The sequence below is a fragment of the Oncorhynchus masou genome, chromosome 16 (assembly GCF_036934945.1).
Source record: "Oncorhynchus masou masou isolate Uvic2021 chromosome 16, UVic_Omas_1.1, whole genome shotgun sequence".
NCBI lineage: Eukaryota > Metazoa > Chordata > Actinopteri > Salmoniformes > Salmonidae > Oncorhynchus > Oncorhynchus masou.
This window is the reverse complement of record NC_088227.1, coordinates 9,379,310-9,402,853: the sequence shown is the minus strand read 5'-3', so window position 1 is coordinate 9,402,853 and position 23,544 is coordinate 9,379,310. Positions and strand designations below refer to the sequence as shown.

Genomic DNA, 23,544 nt, shown 5'->3' with positions numbered 1-23,544 from the left:
TGACATACTCGTTTCCTATACCATAATGCAAGTGATCATCCCTTCCGAGAGCAAAGTAATTAAGATTTGATTATACTGTGCGCAGTTTAACCTACCATTTGAGGCATGTTTTTCCAAGAGTTTCTCGTCTGCAAAGGGAGGGAGATATTGGGTTTTTGGCTTATGAATTGGAAAAACTGTCCCAAATTGCCTCAAAAAGCAGTTTAATTAAAAGCTTTATCTCGCCTAACTGGGATGTATATGCGCTCCCTCTGGGGTTGATTGTAAGCCTCTGGAAGCCCAGTGTTTGCTGATGTTTTTTTGGCCGGTGTCACGGCTTTCATCTGTAGAAGGAGGAGTGGACCAAAATGCAGCGTGGTTGTTATTCATTTTACTTTAATAAAGAAACTGTACACGAATAAACTAACAAAACAACAAACGTGCGAAAACCTAAAACAGTCCTATCTGGTACAAAACACAGAGACAGGAACAATCACCCACAAACACACAGTGAAACCCAGGCTACCTAAATATGGTTCCCAATCAGAGACAATGACCAACACTTGCCTCTGATTGAGAACCATATCAGGCCAGACATAGAAATAGACAAACAAGACATCCAACATAGAATGCCCACTCAGATCACACCCTGACCAACCAAAACATAGAAACTATGGTCAGGGTGTGACAGTACCCCCCCCCAAGGTGCGGACTCCGGCCGCAAAACCTGAACCTATCGGGGAGGGTCTGGGTGGGCATCTGTCCGCGGTGGCGGCTCTGGTGCTGGACGTGGCCCCCACTTCACCGTAGTCTTCCCCCACCTTGTCCGCTTCTGTGACCTCCTAGCCACGGCAACCCTACTTAATAACACGGGACAGAGGGGCAGCTCGGGACAGAGGGGCAGCTCGGGACAGAGGGGCAGCTCGGGACAGAGGGGCTCTTCAGACTCTGGAAGCAGTGCCGGACAGGCGGGAGACTCCGGCAGCAGCGCTGGACAGGCGGGAGACTCCGGCAGCAGCGCTGGACAGGCGGGAGACTCTGGCAGATCCTGGCTGACTGGCGGATCTGGAAGAGTCTGGCAGATTGGCGGATCTGGAGGAGTCTGGCTGACTGGCAGTTCCTGGCAGACTGACGGCTCTGGCTGCTCCATGCTGACTGGCAGCTCTGGCTGCTCCATGCTGACTGGCGGCTCTGGCTGCTCCATGCTGACTGGCAGCTCTGGCGGCTTCTTGCAGACTGGCAGCTCTGGCGGCTCCTTGCAGACTGGCAGCTCCTTGCAGACTGGCAGCTCCTTGCAGACTGGCAGCTCCATGCAGTCTGGCAGCTCTGGCTGTTCCATGAAGACTGACATCTCTGGCTACTCCATGCAGACTGACAGCTCTCGCTGCTCCATGCAGACTGACAGCTCTGGCTGCTCCATGCAGACTGGCGGCTCTGGCTGCTCCATGCAGACTGGCAGCTCTGGCTGCTCCATGCAGACTGGCAGCTCTGACTGCTCCATGCAGACTGGCAGCTCTGGCTGCTCCATGCAGACTGGCAGCTCTGGCAGCTCCTTGCAGCCTGGCAGCTCCTTGCAGACTGGCAGCTCCATGCAGACTGGCAGCTCTGGCTGTTCCATGAAGACTGACAGCTCTGGCTGCTCCATGCAGACTGACAGCTCTGGCTGCTCCATGCAGACTGACATCTCTGGCTGCTCCATGCAGACAGACATCTCTGGCTGCTCCATGCAGACTGGCAGCTCTGGCTGCTCCATGCAGACTGGCAACTCTGGCTGCTCCATGCAGACTGGCAGCTCTGGCAGCTCCTTGCAGCCTGGCACTTCCTTGCAGACTGGCAGCTCCATGCAGACTGGCAGCTCTGGCTGTTCCATGAAGACTGACAGCTCTGGCTGCTCCATGCAGACTGACATCTCTGGCTGCTCCATGCAGACTGGCAGCTCTGGATGCTCCATGCAGACTGGCAGCTCTGGATGCTCCATGCAGACTGGCAGCTCTGGCTGCTCCATGCAGACTGGCAGCTCTGGCTGCTCCATGCAGACTGGCAGCTCTGGCTGCTCCATGCAGACTGGCATCTCTGGCTGCACCATGCAGACTGGCAGCTCTGGCTGCGCTAAACAGGCAGGAGACTCCGGCAACGCTGTAGAGGCGGAAGGCTCTGGCAGCGCTAAACAGGCGGGAGACTCTGGCAGCGCTGTAGAGGAGGAAGGCTCTGGCTGCGCTGAACAGGCGGGAGACTCCGGCAGCGCAGGAGAGGAGAGGCGCACTGTAGGCCTGATGCGTGGTGCTGGCACTGGTGGTACTGGGCCGAGGACACGCACAGGAAGCCTGGTGCGGCGAGCTGCCATTGGAGGGCTGGTGTGTGGAGGTGGCACAGGATGGGCTAGACCGTGAAGGCGTACTGGAGATCTTGAGAGCAGTGCTGGCACAGGACGTGCAAGGCTAGGGAGGTGCACAGGAGGCCTGGTGCGTGAGGCTGGCACCAACTTCACCAGCCGACTAACACGCACCTCAGGACGAGTATGGAGCGCTGACCCAGGTGCCATCAAATCACCGACACGCTCCGTCGGGCGAATTCCATACCAACACAGCAACTCCCTCATTACTCTCTCCTCCAATTTCCCCATTAACTCCTTCACAGTCTCTGTTTCGCTCACCTCCAACACCGGCTCTGGTTCTGGTCTCCTCCTTGGCTCCTCAATTTAAACAGGGAGAGTTGGCTCAGGTCTGACTCCTGACTCTGCCACACTCTCCCTGAGCCCCCCCCCCCAATACATTTTTGGGGCTGACTCTCGGGCTTCCAACCGCGTCGCCGTGCTGCCTCCTCATACCGGCGATCTCCGCTTTCTTCGCCTCCAGTTATTCTTTGGGACGGCGATATTCTCCAGGCTGAGCCCAGGGTCCTTCTCCGTCTAATTCGTCCTTCCATGTCCATTCCTTCTTTTGTTGCTCCTGCTGTTGCTGTTGCCTGTTACCACGCCGCTTGGTCCTGTTGTGGTGGGTGATTCTGTCACGGCTTTCATCTGTAGAAGGAGGAGTGGACCAAATTGCAGCGTAGTTGTTATTCATTTTACTTTAATAAAGAAACTGTACACGAATAAACTAACAAAACAACAAACGTGCGAAAACCTAAAACAGTCCTATCTGGTGCAAAACACAGAGACAGGAACAATCACCCACAAACACACAGTGAACCCCAGGCTACCTAAATATGGTTCCCAATCAGAGACAATGACTAACACCTGCCTCTGATTGAGAACCATATCAGGCCAGACATAGAAATAGACAAACAAGACATCCAACATAGAATCCCTACTCAGATCACACCCTGACCAACCAAAACATAGAAACATACAAAGTAAACTATGGTCAGGGTGTGACAGCCGGCAGGTGTTTGAGTGTGTGACTTCCTCTACTCTCCTGGTTGATGTCATTCCCATTTAAAAGGACCCATGAGCAGCAACATGTGACATTCATAGGTCAAATCCGGCGTCAAATGAAAGCTGAGTCTATATTTTTTTTAAATTAAGGTATACATACATTTTCCAACCATTTTTTTCTCCTAAATATTAGGAATAAGCAATGGCCTTGATTTCTGGTCAAACGGCCCAAAAAATGGATCATAGAAAACATCTTGCAGAAAAAGTCTTAAAAGGTATTATAAATGCATCAAAACATAATCATGTTGAAGTAAAGACTCCTTCCAACTAATATCAGCACTTCTATTTACAGAAATGATTTGCCTTGAAATTCGATTACCAAAAACCTACGTATCTTTAAGATGGGGAGGATCATGAAAGTTCACAGAACAATTAGTTAGTGTTTTTACTGATATCGATTTGGTTTATGAATTATTTATTAAGTGATTAAACAAAAAAATATATGTTACCAAATTGATAATGGAATTTCAGAACAATCTGTAACGGAATTACTGCAATTGAATTGGCTACAATGAGAATTCATATTAGTCACAAAATACAGTTGGGTCACCTGCTACTGTCCTCCCTTCCACTGGCATACTGTTACTTTCAAATCATAACTGTCTGTCGTCTGGGGGTCAAAGCAAGTGAAAACAGTCTGGACAACCCCTCCCTTTCACTCTCCCTCTCTCTCTCTCTCTCTCTCTCTCTCTCTCTCCAGTTAATGTCACCTCTTACTGACACCTACCCATGAGCCCCCTCTCTTTCCATTTACTGTAACCAGCATCCTTACCCACTGAGCGCCAACTAGCACCGGACGTTGAAAAGCAGTTGAAATTTGATCAGTCCACCCTATCCACAGAAATAGTTTTGGTTTTTCAGCTTTAATTTAAATGTCCACAGATGTCGATTTTTGTTCCATACTGGGCTTGATTTGGTCCCAAACATAGACGTTCATGATTGGTTTAGATTTGGTCCCAGTTTGGATCGGACCAGATCTTTACCAATCATAGACGACTACGTTTCACAAGTGTGGAAAGCACAGTAGGACACAGTAAATTAAGAAACTGAAATGTATTTGACAAGAAACCAATATCAATACCCTAAAAACACAACCTTATGGAACAATCCTTGGATAGCTGTCCAGAATCAACGGATAAATTGGTCCACATGGAAAACTAAAGGCATAGAAACCATAAACCATAAATGCCTTGGGAGTAGGAAATACATTTATTTACATTACAACTTTAATTGACCAATGTAGATATTTTCAAATACATGCAACTTAAACATTTTATATCACAAAATTTAGATTTGAAATATTTTGGACATCAGAACAATCGTAAGTCGGGATAATATTTAATTCATATGTAAGCTATACAAACCGTATTGGACTTGAACTGATATTGGCACAAGATGGAGGGAATGTTGGAACATAACTAACGAGATTACAGTTAACGAAAATGTATGCTTAATCCAGTATAACTGTATGATTATAATTTATTATACAAGATACAAAATGCACTAATTCTACAGCACAACGGAAGAGTCATGTCTTAATTGTAAAAGAAAAAATGACTCAATTTTCCAGGCCTTCTGGGAAAGTCCAAAAGTTATGGGCGGAGTTAGAAAGTTGTATTACAATGCAGAAGTATACTAGTATACTAGAGCTGAGTACTCTATAATGTACTGTATTGTACTGTACTGTATTGTACTAAACTATACTGTACTGTACTCTACTCTACTGAACTCTACTGTACTGTACTGAACTATACTCTACTTAATTGTACTCTACTGTACTCTACTGTACTGAACTTTGGTACGGTCAAGACCAGCTTTAAATTCAACGTCCACAGATGTCGATGTTTGGTCTAGTCCAGTCTTGATTTGGCTTAAACATAGACTTTCATGATTGGTTCAGATTTTGTCCTCTACTCATCTCTACACTGCTGTTCCCTGCTGTGCTGTGCTGTACTGAGCTCTACCGTGCTGGACTTTAATGTCCAAACTTGTGAAACATCGACCTCTATGATTGATTCAGAGTTGCAACCAAATTTGGTCTTTGTTTGAGGGCGGAGCTCATTAAAATAATAGCCAGTTTGTAGAATAATAGCCCAAAATGCAAAATAGGATATTGCATATTTATTCCTTTGTGTACCTATTTAGATAGATCAACATGAAGAGAAGGACATTCATGTTCATAATTATGCATTTCTGTGTAGTACAGATCAGGGACCCATGATGCAATTCTGTTACCGGGTGTAAATCCACATCACTTACTGTAGTTCAATAACCAAAATAGTTATTTTTTCTAATTCAATGTGTCATGTCATAGCTGACGCCCCATTATTTCTGCGTAATTCAGAGTAACAGAGTTTTTGGAAAATGTGGTCGCATGAACATTTTACCGAAATTCTGTTATCAAACTTTGCATCTGCACAGTTCTTCCAGGAAATGTGTTTTTGTCAAATGTTCAGTGTAAATTGTTCAAAGTAGTCCTTTGTGCATAGAGTTGCATGTTTTTTTAACTTTCAAATCAACGCTTTTTGTTTGGCATAAACAAAAAACAAAGAAACGTTACTTTGGAATTGCCCTTGGTTCACTGCACAGTAATCCACAGTCAGACGCTGGTGAGTAATGGTTACACAGCTGTAGCCCTAATTAAATCATTTAGCCCGCGTGCCTTTTTTTACGTTCTGTTTTTACAATCCTTTCCGTTTTATGTTTGGCTCCCTCCCTGTAACGACTTTTAAGCATATTTGTCGCGGAACAACCAAGTAGTTCGTTCATTGTTTTCAAATCTACCACCAAACCACCAGATTCAGCAGTGAACATGTCCATATTTGAATGAAAAGTAATGAAAAATGTCATAAGGTGTCTATTCTTAAAAAATCATTACAAATAAATAAATAAGTGTGTGCATAGCAGGGTTGTGGCGTTATCCAGGGAGAAGAACGGCACGTGTTCCAATGTGAATGTGGACAGACAGGGGGACTGAGTTATCTTCAGGGTTACGTCCCAAATGGCACCCTATTCCCCATATAGTGCACTACTTTTGACCAGGGTCCATAGGGCTCTGGTCAAAAGTAGTGCACTATCTAGGGAAAAAGAGTGGCATATAGGATGCGGACTCTGTTTGTTTTGTTTTCACATAGTTTTCTCTGGTAAAGGGAAGTTATCATAGTGACCAGGGAATATGGCGCCATTTGGGACGCAGCCCGGTGTTCTGCACTGGGACGGGATTATCCCAGTGGCCAGGCGAGGGCACGATTATACAATCCCCATTAGGAATAGCCGAGTTTCATCCACTAGGCTTTAAGTGATTATTACATTAAAGTGCGTTCCAGTCCATTGGCAGGCAGCGTGTTAATGGAGAGTGTAATTGTAATTTCCTAACTGGTGGGGTTGATGATTTCTAGCCACCTCTTATATTGTTCCTCACCTGCATCATGTATCTGCTGTGTTCTCTGGTGAAGAGGAGGAAGTGGAGAGTGGTGTATCTTGTGTGATGTCATCCTAATGGGACGAAAAGGTTATTCCATGCCGCTGAACGTGCTGAAAAAGTCAGGGACAACTGAAGCTTTCAAGTCTAATTTGCGTCCCTACCTATAAGTTCAGCCTACTTAACTCGTGATTATATACTCTTTGGTGTAAGAGTGGGTAGATGCATCAAGGCTGAGCCTATTTGTCGCTAGATGAGACATCGACAATTCGTTGTGCTCCACTGGTGTTTATGGTGTTGAAAACAAGTCCTGCTGAGACTGAGGTTGTCCTAATACGGACACGTTGAACATTGTTTGTTTAACTGTATCCACAGCAACTGTTCGCGCCGGTGATGTCACTGATATTACAGAAACGACATTATAAAACTTGTTGTTTGGATACTGGTGGCTGATTGGAAAAGCAGCGTACCAAGCCATGGTGTGTTGGCCATCACTGGCACACTATGCCTGCAAAGCAGTTCCATCTGAAAACGGTCACTGGACCGACATAAGAATAATTGTGTTCATGTTGCTGCCCGAATCATCTCTTGTGTTTATCTTAACTCGCATTTATCTTAACAGCATTTAGTTTGGTATAGCGGGGGTTAATATAAGCCTGTTCTACCTCCAAAACAATGTTTTCGATTTTTGAGTCTCTGTACCAGACACAGAGAGTGAATAGCGCCCAGACTAGACCCAGACCAGACCAGGCAACTTTTTTCTGAGCTAGGCAAAATCACGCATCAACATCATGGACATATCCAAATAAATGCCAATTGAAAAAAAGCTCAAACAAATGAAAATGCAGCTTGTGTCAGCTGTCCCTGTTGTAATATGGCGCCGGAGAGGATGGCTGCTCTTTTATTGGCTCTTAACCAACTGTTCTATTTTGTTTGTTTTTTCACATTGTTTCTAACTTATTTCGTACATAATGTTGCTGATACCGTCTCTTATGACCGAAAAGAGCTTCTGGACATCAGAACAGCGATTACTCACCTTGAATTGGACTAAGAATTTTTCTTTAATGAGTCGCACGGGAAGGATATACTCCGAACACCCGAACAGGCCTTCATCCCCGTCATTTGCTTGAGAAAGAAACCGAGATTTTGCGGAAAGAGATCAAGGTTGCCTTGTGAGGATCAGGCGACGACTGGCTATTCTGCCTTTGCCATCCGTACTGTTAGCCAACGTTAAATTGCTGGAAAATAAATGAGATGAACTGAAAGCACGTATATCCTACCAGTGGGACGTTGAAGTCCTATGAGTGTCATCTGATGAAGATCATCAAAGGTTAGTGATTCATTTTATCTCTATTTGTGCTTTTTGTGAATCCCATCTTTGCTTGGAAAAATGGCTGTGTTTATTCTGTGGCTTGGCGATGACCTAATATAATTGTTAGTGGTGCTTTTGCTGTAAAGCATATTTGCAATCGGACACTGTGGTGGGATTAACAACAAGATTTCCTTTCAAACGGTATAAGATACATGTATGATTGAGGAATTTTAATTATGAGATTTCTGTTTTGAATTTGGCGCCCTGCACTTTTACTGGCTGTTGTCATATCATCCCGTTAACGGGATTGCAGCCATAAGAAGTGTTAACAAAATATGTTTTTAATAATAATATTTAATTATTTCTTCAATTTCATAAAAGCAACAAGGCACATGAGGCAGTGTTATGTCATGAATACAGTCACAGATAAATGGGTTGACTGACCCAACGCTATCGTGTCAGACAGAACAACGCCATTTACCTGTGACTGTATTCATGACACAGCACTGCTTCTTGTGCCTTATTGTTCACAGTCCTCCTCCCTGATCATATGCAGTGAACGTATTGCAACACGTTTGTGGCGTGTTGACATTTGGCATTATGTCAGTCTGCATGTTGACATTATTTGCCTCGCATACTGACCTGCTGGAGTCATTTCCTGGGATACTGCTTGTCTCTGTGTGTGGTGTGTGTGTGTGTGTGTGTGTGTGTGTGTGTGTGTGTGTGTGTGTGTGTGTGTGTGTGTGTGTGTGTGTGTGTGTGTGTGTGTGTGTGTGTGTGTGTGTGTGTGTGTGTGTGTGTGTGTGTGTGTGTGTGTTCGCACTGTTTACTAACCTATCCTGATAATCAGGTAGCAAGGAAGCGTAAGGTATTGTCCAAACTAAACGTAACATCAAATGAAAGTGCATTGCTCAGTTTGATGTTTTAGGAGCTGACAGATTTGCATTTTTAGAGACATTTTAAAAGACACTTGATCTCTGTCTGTGACTCCTATTGAAACCACAGCGGGATTTTTTTTCTGGTGTTTTTATAGCAACGTAACTATTCACGTAGCACCATCACTCTCCTGGCTTGTTCCCAAATGCCACCGTGTTCCCTACATAGTGCACTACTTTTGACCATCATCCTATGGGCCCTGGTTAAAAGTAGTGCACTGTGTAGGGAATAGGGTGCCATTTGGGACGTAGACATGCAGTTATGTTCCAAAGAACTCCCTGGTGATGAATAGATTGTTTCTCTTCCTCCTCTGCTCTGTGGAAAGGGGGGGATGAGAACTAATATCCGCTGGAGGAGAGGGTGTAGGGTGAGTTTCTGTGGATGTGACCGGTCTGTGTGTGCCCCGTCTCCTCCCCTGGTCTGAACTCTGTGTGGCTCTGTGTATGGTGTGTGTATGGCTCAGTGGGTTAAAGTGCCTGCCTGCCTTGCTCTGACATAGCAGTGACTTCCTGAGTCACAACCATGACTACTGATGGCTAAGAAGGAAGAGTGACAGAAGGGAACCGCTATTAAGGTAGTAGTTTCTAAGAGCTGTATGAATGCATCTTTATGTCTCAGAATGTGAGATGGGTGAAGGAAACAAACGTGGAAGATGGGGGGACTGTTGGTTTCTATTGAGCCTTCAAAGGCTCTGATTAAGGACATGAATTGAAGCCTTTGTAGATAAATTACATAGGGATACGACATTTTCTGCAGTCACACATATCAGCGCACACACACATCAGCACACGCATGAGTACACACACACACACACACACACACACACACACACACACACACACACACACACACACACACACAGTCCCCTCCCTTAAGGGGGCAAGAAGGGCACAGGAAGAGCTCTGTCATGTGAAAAGAATGCTGGCGAGAGTCATAAACAGGTCATGGATTAGAGCTAAAACACAGTCAAATCATTGGTCTTATATGGACCCTCTTTATACACAGTCAGTCCACCATGCAGTGTGAAATTATCAGCAGCGAGTTAAACCATGGCATTTTTTCTCAAAGCATTTTCTGAACGCTACTTCTCAGACTCCCACATACACTCAGAGCCTCATGGGCCCCGGTTCAAACGTAGTGCACTATAAAGGGAACAGGAAGCCATTTGGGACACAGCCAAATTCAGAATCTGCAGTCAGTGTGTTTACATATTCTCTACACATCCAACCATCTCGAAATGATTGGGTGAACTCTCAGTCTGCCTCTCTGAGGGCTGGCTGCTGGTGGTGTTCTCAGATGGGTGTTCTTTGTATGATTGCGATGGAGTGTGTGTTTGTTCTGTGTGTGTGTGTTCATGTGTGTGTTGTTTGTTTCTACTTTATGAGACCATCACAGATCAGAAATAATAGTAAGACCAAATGGAAGAGTAAGTACAAGACAATGTTCTTCCATTTCTGGTTCATGGCTACCATTTCAGAACAGAAGAATGGAATGCACAAACTCCCTGCCTCTGTTCCACAAAGATCATTTGAGAGAATCAAAACAACACTTGTATCTCTCAGTTGTTGGGCTGTGAAGACTCAGCGCTATGTACCTCCTAGAAACTACAGCACTTCCTCTGCATAGGAACATGTGGTTTGTAACTTGGTAACAATAGTATTTTAGGCTATGCATGGCAAATGGTTTGCTCTACCTACAGTAGACATTCGGAAATTCTGAAATGAATTAGCACGCTTCATACCTGTCTTATTGGTTGAGATCTGAATCCCATATGATCTTGGAAAATATGTGTGCTTAACTCACTTTCCTGCGCAAATCTTCATCCACACGATTTAGTCAGAGTTGCTAAGACTGAGATAACGTGAGAGTTCTTCGTGCTGCCCTCCAGGATCAGGGTTCTCTTGCAGAGTCGATGCCATCTGATTGAGTGAGACAACCCTGGATGAGTAAAAGTTAGATGACTGTGATGAATATGAGCTGTGTCCTGTATGTACAGTGTACAATATGAGGGTAACTGATGGTCATAAAGATGGGAATGCACAGTTGGCTGTGAAAGTAACTTTCCAGTGAAAATCTCACTGGTAAATGTTCCGATTTTATTAACTCACATCCAAATAATGTTGTTGACTCATCCTATGGCCGTATTTGTGGCCAAAGCATAAATTGGAGAACCCCCCCCCATCTCAAACGTATCGCAAACAGACGGTTTCAAAAATGTTTGCTATTTCCTCGTAGAGGATGATGTCAGAGGAGGATGAGAAGGCCAATCAGCGGTCTACTCGCATAAATATTTTGAATGACCGTTATACGCCCACGCCATTCTGTTGTTGGGATACGCCCACCCCATTCCAACACAGAACAGCTTATTTTTGTAACATACTTAATGGAAGTAAAAGTATTTCACTCTTGTTGTAATGAATTATAAGGCCAAAGAAATCTGGAAACATTGGACAGTTACTGTAAACTCCAGCTGTAATGGTATTGGGACTGACTCCTGATGTTAACAGCATACAGTGTTATGTAATGCTCACATGCCTGAAAGCTTTGTGTGAATGACACACATACTGTGTATACACGCACGCATGCACACGCACACACACACACACACACACACACACCCTCTCTCAGGGGCTAGAAGTCATGTTGGCGTCATGTTAAATGAAGGTAGCTCAAGACACAAGATGTTCTCGTGATGATAGACTAGAGCAGTTGTGTACATTCGGACAGTACGTGTGTCCGCAGGGAGCCTTAACGGTTGGCATTGTTATGCAGACAGATGGTACTAGCCTAATGCCAACTCTGTTCATGATCACAGGTAAAACCAATGGAGATAAAGACCACTGTCTGCATCCCAAATGGCGACATATTCCCTATGTGTCGCACTATACTTATGGGCCCCGGTCTAAAGTAGTGTAGTACATAGCCTAAGCCTCTCTGTTTGTCTGGTTCAGGGGATTGTTTGAATGTGGCCGTGTGTGTTTTTTTTACGAGTACATAGATTGGATTTGATCTGCCTCTTATAAAAGTATCCATTGTATAAAAAAAACAGTCTCAAAGCACCAGGGTTGGGTTAGTACCATGTATCTTAGTGGTTACTACTGCATTCACGACCTTCATGTGCTATGATAAAATAGCAATGAATACTGCCTGTCTACCTTTGTAGTCGAGGTGAATAGATAAAGGCTTTGTTTAGCAGTAGCACAGTTACATGGTTGGCTATAGTCAAGCTGACCACCTAGTTTCATGACCACTGATACATTGAGGTTCATTTTCAAGTTCAATTCAGCTTCAGAAGTAAATTGCTGTAATGGTGATTGAAGATGTTCTGGCACTGAGAGACAAAAAACAATATTTTTCCCCCTTCAAAATAATTTTAAAAGGGGAGTGTCCCTCGTAATTATTCATTTCGCCTTGGCCATCCAAATGAACGAGGCCCACTGCTTGATGACGGGGCTCTGGACGTCATTGCGACCTTGGCCCACTCAGCCGTACTTCCTTTTGTTCTATGCTAAGTGTTCCAGTGAGGTGACAGATCGGTAGGATGCAGAAAAACAAGCAAATAGCTGTTTACCTTTCTGTTTCCTATTGGGCTGCCCTATCCAGAGCCTCTCTGCTCACCCAGCACACTGATTGGTCGAGTAGCTTGATAAGAGGTTGGCTTATAATAAGGGGGTAAAACGGCTGTGTCTTTTTCAGACTTTATAGAACAAGACATAACAAACGTCAGCGGTACAGTACAGTACGGTCAGTGGTACGGTGGCGATGATTTCAACACGTAGAATCGTTGGGAATTGTAAACTAACAGAAAATGACGGCCAATGTTCTGTGGTGTACTATTATGCACACCGATTTCCCAAGGCTCTGTTGCAACTTCAGCCGGTTCTGCATTTGCTGTATCTTCCGCACGATATGTACACAGCAGGAAATATACATCCCCTCACACACTCATCATACGTATTCCTTTCCTGCAGACAAATGACCAAATCACCCTCTAATGGCCTCATGGGTGGAATGTTGTTAATATTGTTTCATCATTTCATAATGAATCAACATAAGAAAAAAATCGGTGTTTCTATGTCAAACGGTTTTGTTATATTTCAGTCTTCTGTGGTGTATATGCATTGTACTATTGGGATGCAAACTCAAAATGGAATGTATTTCAATGTGTGTGCGCGGTGTAGATTTGTTTAAGACTACCAAGAAACACTATACGAGACCCTGATTTAGGCTTGGCTTTGCGGTGTAGGATTTTTTAAATTATGATTATTTTTTTAATTGTTTTTTACAGATGACTGATACTGACAAGCCGGCGCATTCTCTTTCGCAACCTCTGTAACACAACGTACCCCAACCTGACCAAAGACTCGTGAGTCAGTGCTTTTGAGAGAGGGGACTCTTTTTTGGGGGGGGGTAGCCTAGTGGCTGGAGCGCTTGACCAGCAACTGAAAGGTTGCAAGTTCAAATCCCCGAGTTGACAAGATACAAATCTGTCGTTCTGCCCCTGAACAGGCAGTTAACCCAGGCCGTCATTGAAAATAAGAAGTTGTTCTTAACTGACTTACCTAGTAAAATAAAGGTAAAATGTATATAATTTTTTTTTTAGAGTATTGTAACACAGAGAAAATACAAACCGGACCCTAAACGATACGAGGCATCGCCCTCTCTGCTCCGGATGTTCTGACGTGAACCTGCGCTACTTCCACCCTTGGAGTCAGATAATTTGCCCTCGATAGAGATTTACTTAGTCAATGGGCTCAGATAATGGCATATGAGTGCTGTAGAGATTAGAGGTAGTACGATGGGACGGGGCGGTGAAGCCCAGCTGTTTAGATTGATTTATATAACGCAGGCATCCTGCACGGGGACGAGGCCCGCGCTGCCACTCAGTCTGGTCTGCTTTGACTGGTTCCTGGGTAGCCGAGCGGAGCAGAGCGGGGGCCAGTTTGGGGACGAGGTGGAGGATGAGGATGAGGGTGAGGGTTAAGACATGACCCAGACATCTGTCTCTCCTCAGTGGTTCAATCCTGTTAAATAAAACGTCTTACTGGCATGGCGGACTGAGTAGACGGTCGTTAGAAAACCCTCTGTAGCGCTTTTCTGCAGTCAAATGACTAGTAGCCTCATGGGTGGAATGTTATTCATATTTGTCATTATTTTATAATGAATAAACATTAGTTTTAAAAAACGACCTAAATCCGGTGTTTATATGTCAAACGGTTTTGTTATATTTCAGTCTTCTTTGACGTATATAAAGTGTCATATTAGGATGCAAACCAAAATGTAATACATTTCAGCTCTATGTCTGACATGGTACGAGTGTCTTTTCTTTTCCCCCCGAAGCCCTTAACCGTGTGTGTGAGGTGTAGACTTTTGTTTCAAAGTGGATTTGTTTGAGACTAACAAGACACTCAGTGCGACCCTGTGATTTAGCCCGCCGCAATACGAGTTTTTTAAAGACTGCTGACAGTGTGATAATACATCGAGAGAGTGTGGATGAGGGGATCGTGTGCATGCAAGAGTTCATCTCGGGTTAATAGTGGTTTAGCACAAAGACGGGATCAGCTGTTTCCACGTGAGTTCACATCATCGCTGCTGAGCTATTGCTGCTTAGTCACACTCTGTAAGATTGTGTTCACCAAACAGACAGTGGGACCACTGTTGACAATGGAGACGTTAAACGAAGCAGCAGAAGCTCTTGATTACTATGATATAATGTACAGTGTCTGTGTGGTGCTCATTCCTTACTTCCTTGTGTGAGTCGAATAACCGAACAGTTGTTGATGTTTGTGGCGGGTACAGTGTGTGGATTTGCAGACAGATTGATGCATGCTACGCGAGTACGTGGGTTTATTTGTGGGTTTTTTCAATGGCACCAACATAAAAACAATGTCATGTCGCGATGCACCTTATGACCACCAATCGTCTCATGGGTCTGATTAGATAGATCCTGAGATTTCGGTTGCCTTTATTGGCCCAAGATAATAATCTTTCAATTGCATAATATTGAATCGCGATTAGATTTACTTGATCCTTAAGCCTAACATGAGGTTTGGCCCTATGTCTGACATAAAATACGTCGGGAGCGTGTCACGTTGAGGGATCAACCATAAACAGTCATCCACCCTGTTGCGCTGTCAGATTTACATTATTCCCTGCAGGCTCCATCCAATAGGAGACCTCAATACTTTGTTCCGAATGGATAGACAAAGGACAGCTCACTTCCTTGTTTGTCTTGTTGGGGTTGGTCTGATTTGCATGTACAGTATCTCTATTGCAGATGGTGGAGTCAGATTAACTGTCTGATTTAGACTCCTACAGATACAGCTTCTGTCTTCTGGGTGGATGGCTGTCTGATTTAGACTCCTACAGATACAGCTTCTGTCTTCTGGGTGGATGGCTGTCTGATTTAGACTCCTACAGATACAGCTTCTGTCTTCTGGGTGGATGGCTGTCTGATTTAGACTCCTACAGATACAGCTTCTGTCTTCTGGGTGGATGGCTGTCTGATTTAGACTCCTACAGATACAGCTTCTGTCTTCTGGGTGGATGGCTGTCTGATTTAGACTCCTACAGATACAGCTTCTGTCTTCTGGGTGGATGGCTGTCTGATTTAGACTCCTACAGATACAGCTTCTGTCTTCTGGGTGGATGGCTGTCTGATTTAGACTCCTACAGATACAGCTTCTGTCTTCTGGGTGGATGGCTGTCTGATTTAGACTCCTACAGATACAGCTTCTGTCTTCTGGGTGGATGGCTGTCTGATTTAGACTCCTACAGATACAGCTTCTGTCTTCTGGGTGGATAACTGTCTGATTTAGACTCCTACAATTACGGCTTCTGTCTTCTGGGTGGATGACTGTCTGTTGTTGATGTGGCGATAAAGTTTTTCCTGACATATAAATGACACCGGCTTTTACATATATACATTTTATTTGCCTTCAATACTTTTCTACAGTTAGATTTTTTACTATAAGCAGAGGTCAACAGGAAAGGGACCCTTAAAGGCACGAAGCAGCCTATTGCGTGGCGACATACACGGGCCTATGTGTTTTTTCTTCTTCATGGGCAACTACTTGATTGAGGCCTGCATATGCATCTTTTACGGCGATGTATGATTCAGGGGTCACAGTGCCTTGTAGTCAGTAGTTCAGTATGTCAAGTGGTGGCATATTGCTTCTGATTTCCTCTGTACGCTGTTGGATTGAACTGGGTCGGTTGGCTTGTGGTGTGGTGTGTTGTAGTTGGATAGTGTCAGTGACAAGCTGCTTGGAATGCGGTGTACTAGCTAGCACATCGGGTCAGTGGCTGCTGGCAGATTGTTTGGGTCCGGAATGTGTTATGGGCCTTGTCAGTTGGGTGTCATATTGTTTTGGGCTGTAGCGTAGGGGAGACAGAGCAGGACGGACGACTAATGGCAGCAGGGTGTCAGTGACAGGACCACAGGCATAATTCATGACTAGAGGAGATTAATTGCTGCAGCTCCGGAGCCTGTGGGTTCAATTCCCTGCTGTCACTCTCTGTGTCTCTGTCTCTCTCTCTCTCTCTCTCTGTGTGTCTCTGTCACTCTCTCTGTGTCTCTGTCACTCTCTCTGTGTCTCTGTCACTCTCTCTGTGTCTCTGTCACTCTCTCTGTGTCTGTCACTCTCTCTGTGTCTCTGTCACTCTCTCTGTGTCTGTCACTCTCTCTGTGTCTGTCACTCTCTCTGTGTCTCTGTCACTCTCTCTGTGTCTCTGTCACTCTCTCTGTGTCTCTGTCACTCTCTCTGTGTCACTGTCACTCTCTCTGTGTCTGTCACTCTCTCTGTGTCTCTGTCACTCTCTCTCTGTGTCTCTGTCACTCTCTCTGTGTCTGTCACTCTCTCTGTGTCTCTGTCACTCTCTCTGTGTCTCTGTCACTCTCTCTGTGTCTCTGTCACTCTCTCTGTGTCTCTGTCACTCTCTCTGTGTCTCTGTCACTCTCTCTGTGTCTCTGTCATTCTCTCTGTGTCTCTGTCACTCTCTCTGTGTCTCTGTCACTCTCTCTGTCTCTGTCACTCTCTCTGTGTCTCTGTCACTCTCTCTGTGTCTCTGTCACTCTCTCTGTGTCTCTGTCACTCTCTCTGTGTCTCTGTCACTCTCTCTGTGTCTGTCACTCTCTCTGTGTCTCTGTCACTCTCTCTGTGTCTCTGTCACACTCTCTGTGTCTCTGTCACTCTCTCTGTGTCTCTGTCACTCTCTCTGTGTCTCTGTCACTCTCTCTGTGTCTCTGTCACTCTCTCTGTGTCTCTGTCACTCTCTCTGTGTCTCTGTCACTCTCTCTGTGTGTCTGTCACTCTCTCTGTGTCTCTGTCACTCTCTCTGTGTCTCTGTCTCTCTCTGTGTCTGTCACTCTCTCTGTGTCTCTGTCACTCTCTCTGTGTCTCTGTCACTCTCTCTGTGTCTCTGTCACTCTCTCTGTGTCTCTGTCACTCTCTCTGTGCCTCTGTCACTCTCTCTGTGTCTGTCACTCTCTCTGTGTCTCTGTCACTCTCTCTGTGTCTCTGTCACTCTCTCTGTGTCTCTGTCACTCTCTCTGTGTCTCTGTCACTCTCTCTGTGTCTCTGTCACTCTCTCTGTGTCTGTCACTCTCTCTGTGTCTCTGTCACTCTCTCTGTGTCTCTGTCACTCTCTCTGTGTCTCTGTCACTCTCTGTGTGTCTCTGTCACTCTCTGTGTGTCTCTGTCACTCTCTCTGTGTCTCTGTCACTCTCTCTGTGTCTCTGTCACTCTCTCTGTGCTGCCTGGCTGGCTGCTGCACACACACTCCATGCAAACTGCTCTTCTCGTTTCTTGCTGGTGGTGTAGAGGCCTACAGGGGCCACATCCATAATACCACCGAAAGGTTATGTCCAATTGGAATGCCTTCATATGCTTTAACCTAATCCTGGACTAAAACTTACTTTTAATGGAGAATCTCAGGCCTGAGTCATACATACTAGGGGCTGGAACCAGTGCAGGGAACAGAACCGAAAACCGAAAGAGAACAACAACAAAAATGTGTAGCGCAAACAGAGCTGGGAACGAATGTGATCTCTAGTGTTCCAGAATGGAACCGTTATTTTCAGATCTTGAGAACCGGTTAATAACGCTTCTTTTTTGGTCCACAAATATTCCCAATGTCTAGTATATAACTCTGTAATACAGTTGTAATAGTAATAGTCTAGTATAGAACTCTGTAATACAGTTGTAATAGTAATAGTCTAGTATATAACTCTGTAATACAGTTGTAATAGTCTAGTATATAACTCTGTAATACAGTTGTAATAGTAATAGTCTAGTATATAACTCTGTAATACAGTTGTAATAGTAATAGTCTAGTATAGAACTCTGTAATACAGTTGTAATAGTAATAGTATAGTATATAACTCTGTAATACAGTTGTAATAGTAATAGTCTAGTATATAACTCTGTAATACAGTTGTAATAGTAATAGTCTAGTATAGAACTCTGTAATACAGTTGTAATAGTAATAGTCTAGTATAGAACTCTGTAATACAGTTGTAATAGTAATAGTCTAGTATATAACTCTGTAATACAGTTGTAATAGTAATAATCTAGTATAGAACTCTGTAATACAGTTGTAATAGTCTAGTATATAACTCTGTAATACAGTTGTAATAGTAATAGTCTAGTATATAACTCTGTAATACAGTTGTAATAGTCTAGTATATAACTCTGTAATACAGTTGTAATAGTAATAGTCTAGTATATAACTCTGTAATACAGTTGTAATAGTAATAGTCTAGTATAGAACTCTGTAATACAGTTGTAATAGTAATAGTCTAGTATAGAACTCTGTAATACAGTTGTAATAGTAATAGTCTAGTATAGAACTCTGTAATACAGTTGTAATAGTAATAGTCTAGTATAGAACTCTGTAATACAGTTGTAATAGTAATAGTCTAGTATATAACTCTGTAATACAGTTGTAATAGTAATAGTCTAGTATATAACTCTGTAATACAGTTGTAATAGTAATAGTCTAGTATATAACTCTGTAATACAGTTGTAATAGTAATAGTCTAGTATATAACTCTGTAATACAGTTGTAATAGTAATAGTCTAGTATATAACTCTGTAATACAGTTGTAATAGTAATAGTCTAGTATATAACTCTGTAATACAGTTGTAATAGTCTAGTATATAACTCTGTAATACAGTTGTAATAGTAATAGTCTAGTATAGAACTCTGTAATACAGTTGTAATAGTAATAGTCTAGTATATAACTCTGTAATACAGTTGTAATAGTAATAGTCTAGTATAGAACTCTGTAATACAGTTGTAATAGTCTAGTATATAACTCTGTAATACAGTTGTAATAGTAATAGTCTAGTATATAACTCTGTAATACAGTTGTAATAGTAATAGTCTAGTATATAACTCTGTAATACAGTTGTAATAGTCTAGTATATAACTCTGTAATACAGTTGTAATAGTAATAGTCTAGTATAGAACTCTGTAATACAGTTGTAATAGTCTAGTATATAACTCTGTAATACAGTTGTAATAGTAATAGTCTAGTATAGAACTCTGTAATACAGTTGTAATAGTCTAGTATATAACTCTGTAATACAGTTGTAATAGTAATAGTCTAGTATATAACTCTGTAATACAGTTGTAATAGTCTAGTATATAACTCTGTAATACAGTTGTAATAGTAATAGTCTAGTATAGAACTCTGTAATACAGTTGTAATAGTCTAGTATATAACTCTGTAATACAGTTGTAATAGTAATAGTCTAGTATAGAACTCTGTAATACAGTTGTAATAGTCTAGTATATAACTCTGTAATACAGTTGTAATAGTAATAGTCTAGTATATAACTCTGTAATACAGTTGTAATAGTAATAGTCTAGTATATAACTCTGTAATACAGTTGTAATAGTAATAGTCTAGTATATAACTCTGTAATACAGTTGTAATAGTAATAGTCTAGTATATAACTCTGTAATACAGTTGTAATAGTAATAGTCTAGTATATAACTCTGTAATACAGTTGTAATAGTCTAGTATATAACTCTGTAATACAGTTGTAATAGTAATAGTCTAGTATATAACTCTGTAATACAGTTGTAATAGTAATAGTCTAGTATATAACTCTGTAATACAGTTGTAATAGTAATAGTCTAGTATATAACTCTGTAATACAGTTGTAATAGTAATAGTCTAGTATATAACTCTGTAATACAGTTGTAATAGTTGTAATAGTCTAGTATATAACTCTGTAATACAGTTGTAATAGTAATAGTCTAGTATATAACTCTGTAATACAGTTGTAATAGTAATAGTCTAGTATATAACTCTGTAATACAGTTGTAATAGTAATAGTCTAGTATATAACTCTGTAATACAGTTGTAATAGTAATAGTCTAGTATATAACTCTGTAATACAGTTGTAATAGTAATAGTCTAGTATAGAACTCTGTAATACAGTTGTAATAGTAATAGTCTAGTATATAACTCTGTAATACAGTTGTAATAGTAATAGTCTAGTATATAACTCTGTAATACAGTTGTAATAGTAATAGTCTAGTATATAACTCTGTAATACAGTTGTAATAGTCTAGTATATAACTCTGTAATACAGTTATAATAGTCTAGTATATAACTCTGTAATACAGTTGTAATAGTCTAGTATATAACTCTGTAATACAGTTGTAATAGTAATAGTCTAGTATATAACTCTGTAATACAGTTGTAATAGTAATAGTCTAGTATATAACTCTGTAATACAGTTGTAATAGTAATAGTCTAGTATATAACTCTGTAATACAGTTGTAATAGTAATAGTCTAGTATATAACTCTGTAATACAGTTGTAATAGCAATAGTCTAGTATATAACTCTGTAATACAGTTGTAATAGTAATAGTCTAGTATATAACTCTGTAATACAGTTGTAATAGTCTAGTATATAACTCTGTAATACAGTTGTAATAGCAATAGTCTACTATATAACTCTGTAATACAGTTGTAATAGTAATAGTCTAGTATATAACTCTGTAATACAGTTGTAATAGCAATAGTCTAGTATATAACTCTGTAATACAGTTGTAATAGTAATAGTCTAGTATATAACTCTGTAATACAGTTGTAATAGTAATAGTCTAGTATATAACTCTGTAATACAGTTGTAATAGTAATAGTCTAGTATAGAACTCTGTAATACAGTTGTAATAGTAATAGTCTAGTATAGAACTCTGTAATACAGTTGTAATAGTAATAGCCTGAACCCATTCCAATTCACTTCATGTCATGATGCTCAGTGCTTCAAGCCAAGCCCCCTCCATGTCTACACCGGGCTCTCTCCCCACCTGTGAAATGTCAGTTGCATCTCGCGCCTGCACTTATCTGTCCATCAAACATGTGAACAAGTAGCTTACCCGTTCCATAGCAAGCTGCTCTATCCGCACGAGTTGGTGGAGCAAATTAATGAGCTAGATGTCAAAAAAAAAAACAGGTTGTTTTCACCGGGTACAAAACAAACTATATGAACCGTTACTTTTCGAGGGGGCTTGAGCCGTTTCAGAATTTTACTGAACTTTACTTTACTGGAACAGAACAAAACAAACAGGGGTTCTGCTCGGAAACCAAAATGAATTATTTTGGTCCCAAACCCCTGATAGATACGTCACAGTGACACGTTGTGTGAACTAAACACACCTGTAATATCTCTTCTCCTCCTCCCTAGTTCCCGGAGTGTGGATTCTTTGGCATGTACGACAAGATCCTTCTGTTCCGCCATGACCTGACTTCGGAGAACATCCTGCAGAGGCTGTCGTCAGCGGAGGACATCCATGAGGGAGACTTGATCGAGGTGGTCCTCTCCGGTGAGGGTCTGAGATACTCCTTGTCACAAGCGATGAAGTTGATAGCGGGTTGAAGAAGTTGATTGTCGGGGAAACGTTGATATTTAGGAGGGTGCTTTATGTGGTACGGCGATCGCTTTGTGTACCCTGAAACCCGTTCAAATCCATGTTCTCTCCTTGTGTACACGCTAGATCTGTCCTGTGTAGCTACCATGTAGGCCCTATGTCACGTCATGTGTCCCCCATGTGTTCTCGGCCCAACCCAAGATGCACCCACAACATTTTCGGTGGACATACTAATTTCCTGTGACAGTGTCTTGTGGTCTGTTGTTGACAGGTCATACGTGTGAAACTCAACCAGCACCTGAACAGCGGCACACACCAGAGTAGTATTCATGTTGAATTTCAACACATGAGACGAAACGTGTGAATAGGCAGCCAACCACACAAGACTCAACCCCAGGCCACTTCCTCATCCTCTGCTTGTTTTTGGTGCAGCTGGGCCCCAAAGTCAGTCAGTAGTGTTGATGAGAGTGATGATACGCTGCTTGAGTCTTACTCCTCTTTCAGTCGCTTCATAGACATCGCCTGTTACCCTGCGTGCCCTGGATAAAACACAAAACATGTTTTCCCCTCTCTGGTTTTGCACAGACAGACAGGCCTGCTGAGTTCCTCTCTGGCAGCTCAGTTCAGCTCGGTTCAGATCCCTTTCAACTTCCTTTGACACCTCTCCTTTTGTTTCGTGGCTTGTTGGGCTCCGGTCCCAAACTCCACACAACTCTGCTCTGCTCGGTCTGAGCAAAGGTCTCTCTCAGAGGGAGGCCCTGGCAGATTTCGGTTGGCTACCAGCTCAAAGTCGTGCGCTTGTCATTTCTGCACTTGCTGTTTCTCTCCGTGATCGACGAGGACGTCGATTGTGAGCTGGGGAATGCTTCTCATGCCCTTTACACACCTGTCTCCACCTAGTCATTGTCAGATTAAGGTCATGTGTAGTCTTGTGAATATATTGTATGACATCTAGAAAACCTTGTTCAATATGAGATCTGTGTGTTTCTCTCGAGGGGCAGAATGCTCTTTCGTGAATTCTGTCTGGATTGTTTGTGTGCCCACTGGGAATGTGGTTGCTATGGCGCTGTTGTTCATTACAACCACTTGGTTCGAAGGTGGCCTTCATGTTCGCCTATTGATTTTTTTTTAAAGAGAGGAGAGAGAGAGGGGGGGGGGCTTATGAGCGGTAAATTAATTTTCTTGGAAAGTGGACATGCAATGAATGGTCGGACCGAGCAAAGAGCAAAGGTAACAAGACTTCAAGCACATTTTTGCCCTCAGAGGAATATCCATCGGTTAGAGAACAGGCACATCACCCAGCAGTACATTAATGCCCTGAAATGAACTTTCTACGTCCCAAATGGCACCGTATTCATTATCGTCAACTGTGGTCAAAAGTGTTAGTAGAGGACACAGCCTATTTCACATTAACCAAGTTGGGGGACACAATGACATTCATGTGTCTGACCTAGCGTTTAGAGTCATGTCAAACTCAAAAGACGACCAGGTACATTGTTCAAGTCGAAACGCTGGCCGTAGTTGATGACTTGCTCGGTGTCGACGCACGGTGGGGATTCAATGTGTAG

General features: G+C 42.7%; 1 protein-coding gene across 2 annotated transcripts in view; it reads left to right on the top strand.

Moving 5' to 3' along the window:
• LOC135557433 (serine/threonine-protein kinase D3-like) overlaps positions 1 to 23,544 on the top strand; it is a 68,534-nt gene that overhangs the window by 16,145 nt on the left and 28,845 nt on the right. Inside the window, exon 3 of one of the 2 annotated variants that reach the window (XM_064990688.1) lies at positions 21,793 to 21,931. The exons of the other annotated variant lie outside the window; for it this stretch is intronic. Within the exon in view, the coding sequence (XP_064846760.1) occupies positions 21,793 to 21,931 (139 nt within the window). The remainder of the gene's footprint in view (positions 1 to 21,792; positions 21,932 to 23,544) is intronic. 2 annotated transcript variants of the gene reach the window in all.